The sequence below is a fragment of the Prorops nasuta genome, unplaced genomic scaffold (assembly GCF_024137725.1).
Source record: "Prorops nasuta isolate Cenicafe-Biocafe unplaced genomic scaffold, Cenicafe_Pnas_1.2 PNAS00019, whole genome shotgun sequence".
In the NCBI taxonomy this organism is placed as follows: domain Eukaryota; kingdom Metazoa; phylum Arthropoda; class Insecta; order Hymenoptera; family Bethylidae; genus Prorops; species Prorops nasuta.
Window position 1 is genome coordinate 2,402,754 of NW_027116816.1, and position 12,236 is coordinate 2,414,989.

Below are 12,236 nucleotides of genomic sequence, written 5' to 3' on the forward strand. Positions count from 1 at the left end.
CGGAGGGAAGAACCGAGCGAAAGAGACAAAGAAGAAAATAATTGAAGAGGCTTGGCTTCTCTAATGAATGCTGCTGCTGCTGCTGCTGCTGGCCCGCTCAGTTAGCCAGGCGGTTCGTTGAAAGGGATGGACAAGGAACGGTGATGCACCGGCTGCCAAGAAATAGCGGAGCTAAGCAACAGGAAAAGAGGGGACCGTAATTATAAGTCGAATCGACCGAGGATACGTACGCCAGTCCTGAGCGATGGATCTTCTACTATCGGAGCCGCTCTTCCTCCTGCTGCTGCTACTCCTCAGGCACGATGGTAAGTCACCATATACCGCACTGCTCTGCTCTCTCCCATTTTTATATTATTTCAAACAATTCCTCTCTCCGGCTAACCGTTATCTCAGCTTCGATATCGACAATCGATCCACCACCATTCTTTCCTCTAATAATTCAAAGGGTTCGAGCAAAACTACTCTGGCTGCTTCCTCAAACGAGTGAAATTTTGATTGGTTGTGTGTGCGTGTTAATAATAATTATACATATAGTGTTTGTGCGCGCGTGTATAGCATCTCTGTGTATTCATCGATACTTGCTCCGTGATTTGCATTCGAAACGAGGCTGAATTATCGCCGGGGCTGCAGTACAACGCGAGAGTTTGTAATTAGAGAACGATCTTTAAAAACTAACGACGCATTTTCGTTTATCTTCGGCTGTATAACGAGAGAAGTGTAGTGGGTGCTATAACGCGAGTTAAGCGCGCGAGCTCAAATGGGATCTCATTTGCGGTTAATGTCTTCAATTACTTGTTAGACCTGCTGGTCAGCAAGGACTCGTAACACGTTGATTGAAATTACACTATACGCGATGCATCGAATGCTAGCCGTTTCACAGTCGAAATTCGGAGAATTGCATTCCTATCTGGCAAAGTGCTCCTCTAATACGCAAAATTTACATCTGTCCTGGTTGCGTGTTCGATGCAAAGCTGAAACAGAGTCGTATGAACTATTTGCTAAATTTCCGCTACTCCTGCTCGAAAGCGAACTAATTATGCGAAAGCTGGCAGGTAAGTTTGCTGGCGCGGATCAACTTTCGCTTTTATCCTCCTGCCGACTTGGCGCGACCTTGGATGTGGGCGTTAAAATGCATCTAATGAAGTTGTTACCCATTTTTCGTGAGATTGAAGGTAATAGCAGTGCGCAGTGCGCCTTAAACTGAGACGAATGGCTACGAACGGTACGCGAGGGCACTTTAAAAATGACGCTCTTTGTAATTACGTTCCGTCGTTCTGTCGCGTTATCTGGACTCTCTGTGGAAAAGGACCGCCGGGGAAGAGGCGCACTGGCGAGGAAAAGAAGAGCTTGAAAGAATGACGTTGCGAGAGAAAACGAGAGCCAGAAGAGACTGGAATGGGAGAGTCTAGAATTTATTACGTTCCGGTACGTGGTCTCGTGAGGAAGGACGGGTTATACTACTACCTTGAAGAATAAAATCTCATGTAAAAAAAAGCCGGCTGGGTGTAAAAGCCAAAATTAACAGGAAAGAGTGACGAGCTTACAACTCGTCTTACGACGCGTCAAAATCCACCTGGAATTAATTTCATTTCTGTTTTCAAAATGAAGCGCACGTGTGCCTCGTAATTGACAGGGGTGTTTGCACACTTTATTCATTATATTATTATTATAGTTCGCATATTCTTGGGTACACATTTATTTTTATATGACGAAAGAGACGTACCGTGCAGCCAGTGCGCCGCGAAAAATGTGTTGGTGCACGACCGACCCAAAGCTCGTTAACGCGACTAATGGAAAATTCATACGACACGCAGACTGATTCTCATACTTTGCTTCAAAAATACTACCTGCAATTAGGCGCTTATACCTACATTTAATAAATTTATTAAATTTGCTATACAAAAAATCTCCCTATATTTCCGCCTGCATAATGAATTTTTATTCAATTTCCTCTCGATCGTTCCAAACAACTATAGCTTTATTTTATTAACACGAGAGAGAAGCGAGGCAATCGACGCGAGAGAGTTATTCGCGGGACAAAGGAATCTTGGAGGAGAAGAGGAATGGAGGGGGGGGGGGCGAGAGCGGAGAGAAACGGAGAGTCGGGAAAATAAACATTTTCCTTGTCTTTCATCGACGATGGCGCCAGCATCGTTTGGACAGGCATAACTACTTTCTTACGTTTGACGTAGCGCGGCCAGAAAATGAAAAGCGTGTGTCCCATCCGAAGAAGGGGGTAAAGTGCACCGTGCAATACGTATATCTATATGTATGGAGATATTCTTATAGGTGTACGCGCGCTACGTTGACTTTCATGCAAAGTTTTAAAATCGTGAACTTTCCAGAGCCACGAGTCTCTTATATTCCCGGGTCGTCCCAGTTAGCATAAATAAATAAAGGATGCATGTGGAACCAACTCACGAGAACTCTGCAAACCGATCAAATCTTTTGTAAATAAGAAACCGATGGACTAATTGCAATAAAGAACTAAACAGAGTGCTGAGGAATGAAGGTATATTTTGAGGTTCTGAGTATATACACCGAGTGAGAAAGAGAGAAAGAGAGAGAGAGAGGCTAGAAATACTCCAGCAAGCACACTCGAACCTTTAGCAGAAATTAGATTTATTTCAAGCGAAATGTGGCTGTACAATGCTCAGGGACACATAGAAAATAGCTGTTATTACGATGATATTAACTGTAAACATTTCATGGATGCCATTATTTGTGGGGAAACGCGACAAATATGTAAATATAGATAAATGTTAAACGGAAACACATTCTATAGTATATATATATATGCATGTACATACGTTAACCGTTTCCAATACCACAGTTTCGATATACTTCTCTATCCTGCAATGCAGCAAGTCATAAAATACATTCGTTATTAAATGACAGCATTACCCGTTTATTTTGAAAGTTATTTGATTTTATCGTTAAATTATGAGGAATATCGCAAGCTTTTTGTACGTAAGGCTTAAGAAAAAATGTTAGTTATGTAGCAGGCTAGCGGCAGAAAGGTTTCTTTGATACCGAAAAAACAAATGCAATGATCGATGAATACTTTTATCAAAGATGTAGCAATTTTGTCAATTTCACTGTCCCACCATAAGATAAATCTCGTTTGTGCCTCGCGTATGATGAAAATTGTAACATCACCTCTACATGCGAACTGGTATTAACAGCCTTCCAGCTACATTCTCATATCTTGGCATTAGATTTGGCTCGGAGCAACGCTCCATTAGCTCCACACATGGATGAATAAATGCCGGATTACAAAGTGCTTAGTGATTTAAACGGACTAATGAGCATTGTATACAATGGAGAGGTTAATTTGGAGTATAAATGAAAAAAACGTGAGATCACGAGACAGCGGATATTAATCTCCATTCCAGCGTGAACTAGCAATCGCCCGTCGTCCTCCAGGCTTTTCCGTTGCGGTAAAAATATGTCAAATCACCGAGACTGTCGTGTCCCGCAGCTAGATAATTTATCGATCCTGCCGATGCGATGGAGAGAGAAAAAAGGATGAAAAATGAAACGCAAGGCGAAACTGTGAGCATTATGATTGACGCGTGTAACGAAGATGAATTAAAAAGGCAGTCAGGGACAGATTTCAGCGACGACAGTCATCTTGATACACCCTCGTGACTTAAATTTCCCTCAATAGGAAATCGAGACTCGCCTCGTCGCAATCCACAGCAACTTTTCAATAATCGCAAGCTATATTATGATTATATATATATATATATATATATATATATATATATATATATACATAGGATATAGCATAGCAGATAGTTCCGTTCCTTTATTTGCTAAAATTTGCTAAGAAAGCAGTACAAGCAAAAGTGTCTTATCTCTCCGTCGTAATTTTCCCAGAAGTTTGTACAATGGCGGATAAAAATGAGAAAGAGTCCTTGGTAAGTTACGAGAGGGAGTGATAATCGTGCCAGAATGGAAACGTCAAGAGCTTTGTCGGATTTGAATCGAGTAGGTACACAGAGTTATAGCGAATGGTACCTATAAGCAAGAAGCAAGAATAAGCTAGCGTTGGATTGGCCTATACAACGGGTTGTGAAGTTGCGACGTGTGCGCCGCTTCCTCCCTCTCCCCTCAGCTTACTCAGTCCCTCGACTGATGAAGATAAAACGGGATAATTATAGAGCCTATCGGAGATCGTGGCGAAGCTAAATTTCGTCGAGGCACGCGAGCTCGCCGCCGAACGTGGGCGCGGCAATAAAGGGAAACGAGCCTATAGAGAAAAAAACGAAAGAGTGAGAACCAGCTGGGAGATTCGAGTGTTCGACCACTGAAACATAAGAATAGGATAGAATGGAGAGAGAGAGAGAAAGAGAGGAAGGCTGGTAGATTATTTAGAATCTTCCACAGTGACTCTTTATACGGAGCTGTTCTATTCTATTATTCCGGAAAGGCCCATCAAACATTCAAAAACTTCTAATTATTTCAATGTTAATCACACATTGTCGCGACAGAATATCAAATGGAATTCATATTCCGGTAATGTTTAAAATGTTTGAAATAATTAAAGGAAAATTTTGAATTATAGCTTGCTAATTTAAGCGAAAGATTTAAAACAACCTTTCTATACCGAGGAGAGTTGGGTCTTTGGGGCGCGAAATTACGAGGTTTTGTAGAAATTTCTGAACGGGATTTTTGAAATCTGAGGTTAATTTTTCTGGGTAATAAGTAGGGGGGGGGGGGGGGGAAGATCGAGGGAGCATCCGATCGTTAGGCGGAATTAGCGCTTCGGAGGTTCGCAAGTTCGGAGGATTGTTCGGAGTGTGCGGTGAGCTCGTAGACACCTAAGCAGCTGAGGTCTGGTCTAACGAGTGACGGTGGCATTGCAGGGGGCGCAGACTGTACCAGCGTTCACATTTTCTCGTCAGCGTTGGTGGGTGGGTAGAAAGGCACTCGAAGAAGTGCGATTTCAGCGCTTTTCAAGCTCGACCCGCGGGGCCTCGAGCACCTCGAAAAGTGGAAACGAAAAGTTGGCAATGAGCTCCTGCTGCGGTGAAACGGATTTTCCTTTTTTCCTCCGGCGTGCCACTAGTATTAACTGGTTGCCATGCTCGACCTGGTCAGAAAGGATTTCAGACTTTCGACATTCGATCCGAAGTAGCCCGTTCCTCCTGGTCGGTTCCTTGGCTCCTCGACTCAAAACCAGCTCCTGATCCGTTAAGCGATCCCCTTGTTATCCGGCCGTAAACACCAAGGCTCGCAAGTGCTGCACCAACTCTCGTCTCCCAATACACTTTTTCACTTGGAAACTCTTTGAGAAAAATCCGGATCCCATCGTCATGGATTTCCGTGCCTGTCAAAACGCCCACTGACGTCACGTTCGATTTCGCAAAATTGCAAAAGCGACCAGCCAGGCGCTCCAATAAATCCCGCGTCGCGTCGCGTCGCGTCGCATCGCGTCGGTTATACAACTTTTACTTTTTCCACTGACTGAGTCCTCGGGAAGCCTTGAAATGCTATGCCAGGAACGCCGAACATGCAGATTTTCGTGGAAATTTTTCACGTCGGAGTTTCGCGATTAAATTGAAATCTCTGCTGAATATAATGGTGGTATATGTAGACATATATATATATGCCTGACGTATAATGCTACGTATAAACCTGATGTAAAGGATGAATCGGACTGGCACAAACTGCAGAGGTTATACATTTGCGCGATAACCCGCATTGACCTTTACCGTTCGATAATGGATTACCTTTCTCTGAATGGACGGAATAGGTAATCGGGCGCAAATACTTTTGATAATGACGCTGCCTGCCTGGCACACCACGTTCGACTCGAGGGCGACGATTAGTTCACGAAATTATACTCAAGGAGATCGTTATGGCCGGTCCCACCGGCGCCGCCGGAACTTTCAGCGATAATTGTACATTATGGATGTACGTTCGATTTAGCTCTTGCAATTGCTACCCCCCAACCACCCCATTACTAATGATCGCAATTTTAAACTCACCTTTGCGGCCTGACTAATTTCTTTCATTTTACTAATTGTTCGGACACTGTATTTTACCTCTTAATAGCCTCTGATTTTTTTGCCACACACACACACACACGTACACCCACGACTCTCTGTCCCCTTTCTCTCATACTCTTAGTCAGGTCAATATATTGAACTATTTAGAGAATAATGGTAAAATGTAGTAATTTATTAATTTATCAAAAAAGAGCAAAAACTCGACTTGCAAATTTTGTTGGTATAAATAAAGCATCCTTTTGTGAGACGTGTCATCCAGCATTGAATAATGCATTGAAAATCATGCTATAAATCGGTGCACGTAGTTATAATTTATACGTTTATAGAACAATTTCTTTTGGATTTGACTGATAATGATTTTCAATATACTATACTAAATTAGCAGCTCACTAAGTAATTCTATACTTGGTAGATGAGCCAAATATTAATTATTCACACAGTTTTATTCGCTATAGGGTCAAAGTATTTAATGCTATAATTAAAAGCAAAGCCCGTAAGTCGTTTGCTTTAACAAGGAAGAGAATAATAAGATCCCTTTGCTATTGACTGCACAAAGCTTACTTTGTTAGATTTTTCTGTGACTTTTGTACGGTGGTGGAAAAATAGAAGCTTCTCTTACGAGACGAATAGACTTGTACTACTTTATTTCTGTCTAAGACTGTTATGCCTCAATTTTTGTCCCATGCTTGTGTCGGCCACTATAGTAGATTAAGTTCACGTTTATACGCGGCGATAAACGCGTAATTAAAGAGTACCGCGACACTAGCATGAGTCGCATGATTACGGTGAATGAGATATATCGAAGTGCCCGGTGTCACGCGTTACTTGGGTACGCTTGCCACCATATATTTCTGCCTAAACTAATTCTCCTGCGTCTACGACACACACACACACACGTGCATTTCTGGCAATAAAATTGAAAAAGCGCTGGTATAATTAGCGGAGTAGAACGTTGCAGGTAAAGTTGCAATCATTGTTATAATATAAATATGCATACTATATACGTAATATAACGTGCTTTTATAATTAGAACAATTCAGATAATTACAGATAACAGTGGCAAAGAGAGAGAGAGAGAGAGAGAGAGTGAGCGAAAGGGGTGGGGGGTGAGAGAGCAATCTTACAAAATGGTGATTGTAGCGCGATAATTTGTAATGGCTTTACTCTCGAGTATTATATCAAAGAAGATTTTGTGCTACGTCACTATATAATATATATGTACGTACAAACCAGAGTGTTTATTATTATTATTCTGAGGTGAACGGTTAAACCAATTAAAGTATTCCCAAAGCATTTGGATAAAATTGATTCGGAATCGTTGCCGTAAAAATCGTAGATTTGCTTATAACGATGAAACTGAGCGGTACTGCTCGCGCAGATGTGCCAATTAGAACCAATGAAATTTAACGAGTCGTCGCACGTGTAGCGATGCGCAAGCGCGCAAAAACCCATGGATAGTTTTTGCGCATGCGCTTAATTAACTTAATTCGCGACGTGTTCGTGATAACCCGATCGGGGACGATTTGCCTTCGTCGAGCTATGCAAATCGACTTCCCAATTCGTGCTTTGAAAAACTTTTTTTTCACAAGTGATTGCACCACATCTATACAAAGTGCGAGCACGTAGTCTGTGTGAAAAAAAAAATAAATGATATAAAGTAATGACGAATGTGATACGCTGCATATATGGAAGCTATATATAGTTTCTGTAACGTAGTACTCGGGTTAGTCGATATATGTAGTAAATATAGAATAAACACAAATCGAATTTCTTCCATTGGAAAACGTGCAATTTTCCGCAAGCGTACAAAGTGTTTTACTCAAGATTCAATGGGGAGTAAAATAAGGGCCGTTTTCACAGGCTGGACTTTCGATAAAAATAGAGTTGGCAGGTTTGATTGTCGCGGGGACTCGAACGAGAAAATAATCAACGTGCAAATGTAAAAAACCAAGAGGGTGAAAAAGAGAGAGGGGGGGGGGGAGGGGGTGGGGCAAAGGCAGTCAAACGAATAGGTAGAGTAACAGGCATCGCAGGTTTGTTTTCCAACGAAGAATTTCGTGCAGGGCTTAATCTCGCGGTCTACGCTCGATTCGTTGGAAAAGCGTAATTGCGCGAGTGGAACAATAATTCTTCGCTTGTAATTTGTGGAAAGAAAAAAAAAATTAGCTAGGCGGCTTGCGGATTCGGCAGTGAAAGAATCAGCCGCGTAATAACGCATGGGAGTTGGAGCTCTGTTGTGCTCCATGACGAAGCGACCGTAGCGTACATATACCACAGCCTGCTTAATTAGCAGAGCGCAATGCAATTATGAAAAGAAATTTCGTCCTGGCCATACCAGATATATCTTAATCGCGTTGCCTGTAACACTTCTCGTTGCTCCGCGACGCGAAATTTTACAGTTGCACGCGAGCAAAAAACCAGTTAGGCGTGCTTGGTTCATTAGTTATCACCAGTGTGCTTGTATAATATTACTGAAAATGTCGATAAGTCAAGATTTTCGCAGTTTCAAGCGTGCGTTATATTGAAAGGGAAGAAAACAACAAAAGCTCTGTATTAATGAGGAGGTAGGAGGGAGGGAGGGAGGGGGAAAACAGTGGAGAAGAAATTAAAGGACATTATTTATTTGCCACGATGTGGGATCTTAATCCCTTGATCAGAGATGTGGGAAAATTAGAGAAAGAGAAGCATGCAGACAGACTGATAGAGAGACAACCGACCGGGTTCACCGGAGAAACGACAAACGATCGAAAAACGCGTTAGCAGGCCTCGAGCAATTTTAATTGCGGCAAACCAGGCGACGCCCCAGGCGTTTCCAGGTTACGAATGTTTTTACCGTGTCTAGTGCTCGGCCTGCAAAACCAGCGAGTACGTAAATCACGTCGCGCTCTCCAGGCAACCCCGCATAAATCTTGAAAGTGGTGGCAGGCGCCGTCGGGACGCCAAGCGTAATTCGCGAGTCTAGTCTGGAGAAAAATCTGCATCGAGATCTCTCTCACTCTTTTTCTGCAACGCACGCATACACATATAGACGCTCTCTCGTATTCTCTATACCGGATGCGAAATAAGCAACTGAAAGATAATCTTCGAGCGTGACGTAGCAAGTTTCATCAACGCATGCCGCGTTTCAATGTACTGCACTCTTGCTCGCTCACACTGCCACTCGATTACATACGTACATGCAACTTCCTGCCAATTTGCCAGGAGACTTTACAAAGCTCTTTGAATGAGAGTCGACAATTTTTCTTCTTTTATATATCATGTATGAGCGGACGAGCCAGCATTTCCATCTTAAAAATAAAAGACCGTTTAATTTGCTACCAACCCACGACCACTCGCCTTTCTCTGATTTCCAAACGCGACATCTATTTCCCTTTATCACAGCACACTGTGAATAAATCTTCTTATTATACGATACTCCGTCCGCTCTGTGGCGTTGCACTCTATGCACGAAAAACAAAAGCAATTTTCTCATGTTCAGACGCTAATGCTCCACGAAAGATTTAATAGTGTGTCTAGACTATTTTCTTATTCTACCAAAATGCAGCGATTGTATCAGGATAATTCACTGCTAGTGATAATTCACTACAACAGTGTTACATTGGATTCAATATTCTGGCTCGTCCCAAGCGAAATTCGCTTATGTTCCTCATATTAGTATACGTGCATATATATACGTATATTAAGCATGTGCACGCTCACATAGTGCCTGGGAGCGAGGAGAAAAATTTCCATCCTCATTAAAATCCGGTGCGCGATTTTATGCAAGAGGTAACGTGTAAAGGCCAAAATAAGCTTTTCGTTCGGCCAAGATTAATTGTCTGGCTTGGCTAAAACTGACCGATTAGATTGAAAGTGCATGAGCGAATTTTGTTAGCTATTGCAACTTCTTGCAATGCATTTCCATTGCAGCAATGAAATAAAGAGGGAGAGGAGAGGAGTTTGCAGAGTTTTAGAGCAGTTTTATTCGGCTGATCCATCAGGGTTAAAATGATTGGTGCCCCTTGCGAGTGGAATCGTTAGCGTTCCACCTGGATAGCGGTTTCAACGTTGGCGACAGCGATTTAATTATTTTTTTTTTTTACTCTTTTTTTTTTTGAATCCATACTGACAGAGGGGGCAGAACTACCCCCCTCGAGAGACTCGTGACGAATCGTGGTTGCATTTCAGTTAGAACGTACAACTCGACTCGACGAATGGTATTTGAACGGACTGCAGCACCTTCCTGCATACATAGCACCGCGCGCGGCCTCATATTCGCCTCCATCCACATTTACCTCTCAGCAGCTTCGTTAAGCGGCTTATAACGTGCCATGGCACGAAAGGAACTAAATTAAAGAGGCGCCCCTTTCTCTCTCTCTCTCTCTCTCTCTCATTAATTGGTATCGCATAGTTGTAGGAAAAAATATCCCTATAGCATTTAACGATTTCTCTCTATACACTATACATTGCACGCCGTGTAATCAAGACACCCGAAAGAGATATCGTTAAGCATCTATGAAACACAAAGCGTTCACCCTCCCCCTTATCCCGCGATCCCCCTCCGTCTCTTTTCTTTCTTCCACCCACACACCTCCCAGCCTCCACGTGCTGCCTACCATTGCGAAAAGTGTTGTTAAAAAAGAGAGAATGAAAATTAAACGAACCGCGTTGGCTACGGCATTTATACTATTTTTCTACTTGAATGTAATTAGAAGGATTAATCGCTTGTGCTGAGCATAAAGTATACGCGAGAGAATAAAGAATGCTCGTGAATAAAGCTCGAGTGTTAGCCTACTTGTATTTTTACCGCAGTCGTAGCAATTTTTCTTTTCGCTCGAATAATAACTTTCATAAATTCAGATCTACGGCCGAAGGGAATGCAGCCAGTGCATTTGGCTTTTTTTTTCAAGCATTGTTACGAATGTGATTAAAACTAGTTGCACGTTAATAATAATTCCGTTAGTTTCACTCGAACGCCCTTCAGCTCGTCGATAACTTTTAATATGTTGATTGTCAAACTTTGTAATTAACTATTTTCCTCCTGCAGCTAAAATTATTCAAGTATATATATTATATTTATGTATATAGTAACAAAAATGATATTCTTTAATTGCTCCATTTCGCTCAAAGTGAAGAGTCTAAATTATGCTGCGTACACTATAGACTTATAGGGTATTCTTTTCATCCAATTTACCGTGATTATAAGCTCTGCAATTTTCTGTAAAATGGTTAACCGTTAATGATGTAGCTTTGGGAAAGCTAGCTTGCGGTAACCCCACTTGAGAGACGCTCAATCCAGCAAAGCTTCTGTATGAATTCTTTATTAAATAGACCGGGGCTCGATTTGCATTAAGCTTTCTTTTAATTATCTGACGTTTCAGTTTCCTACAATTTGCCCGACGACACACAGCTAATACAATACCTTTTCTAATTCACTTCCTCACGATTCCTCGCAAAGTCAATATTTCAAACGATTCGTGAGTTATTGTTGAAAAATAATAATATTCCACCCTAATTAATTAATCGTAAATCTTAATAAAACTCGACCAAGCGATAATTCTAACGAGGAACGGGTGTAATAATTTCAAGTGCGGAAGAGCATTGTCGAGGCAAGGTGCATATAGCTATATACTTTTGCAGCGCAGATAGTTTATTGGAAAGGGGAGAGCAGCTGGCCTGTATCCAGAGTGATTTGGTATTCCGAGTGTAGCATTCGCCAAAGATAGAGTCATACGTCAGACATTCTTTTCCGTAATTCTTTCGAACCAGCAAAGCGTGCTATTTGCCTACCGCAACTTGGCCTGACCATTCCCACCCGCGCTAGCTGTTGATCAATTATTTAATGCTGTGCTAAAAAAAATCTAAATTTGTCATTGACACTCGGTATTTGTATATGGGAAGAATAATTAGATCGAATGTACATAATTAACAAACTTCCAATCCAAGAGCTGTCAATAAATAGTTTCCTGAAATTCGTTAAAGCAGAATTTTCGCTTGTAAACAAAAGCACAATTTTCCTTTATATAGTAGTTTTTAATTAGTAATTAATTAGCCTTTATATAGGTTATCCTAATTACCAGTATCCAAAGACCGTACGGTGTAAAACAAATATTTTATTTAGTGTCGTGCAATTCGATAGTTATACCAATCCTCAATAACTCGATATGCTCTTCATGAGAGTTTCTATTTGAAAGTAGCGCTTTATGAAATCAAAAATGTCCCCTTTGGCTAGCTACAAAC

General features: G+C 41.7%; 1 protein-coding gene across 1 annotated transcript in view; it reads left to right on the top strand.

Moving 5' to 3' along the window:
* Positions 1 to 12: 12 nt before the first annotated feature.
* Positions 13 to 12,236, top strand: part of LOC136780369 (cell adhesion molecule 1-like) — a 65,872-nt gene continuing 53,648 nt past the window's right edge. The window contains exon 1 of the mRNA XM_066738679.1: positions 13 to 305. Within this exon, the coding sequence (XP_066594776.1) occupies positions 245 to 305 (61 nt within the window). The 5' untranslated portion in view covers positions 13 to 244. The remainder of the gene's footprint in view (positions 306 to 12,236) is intronic.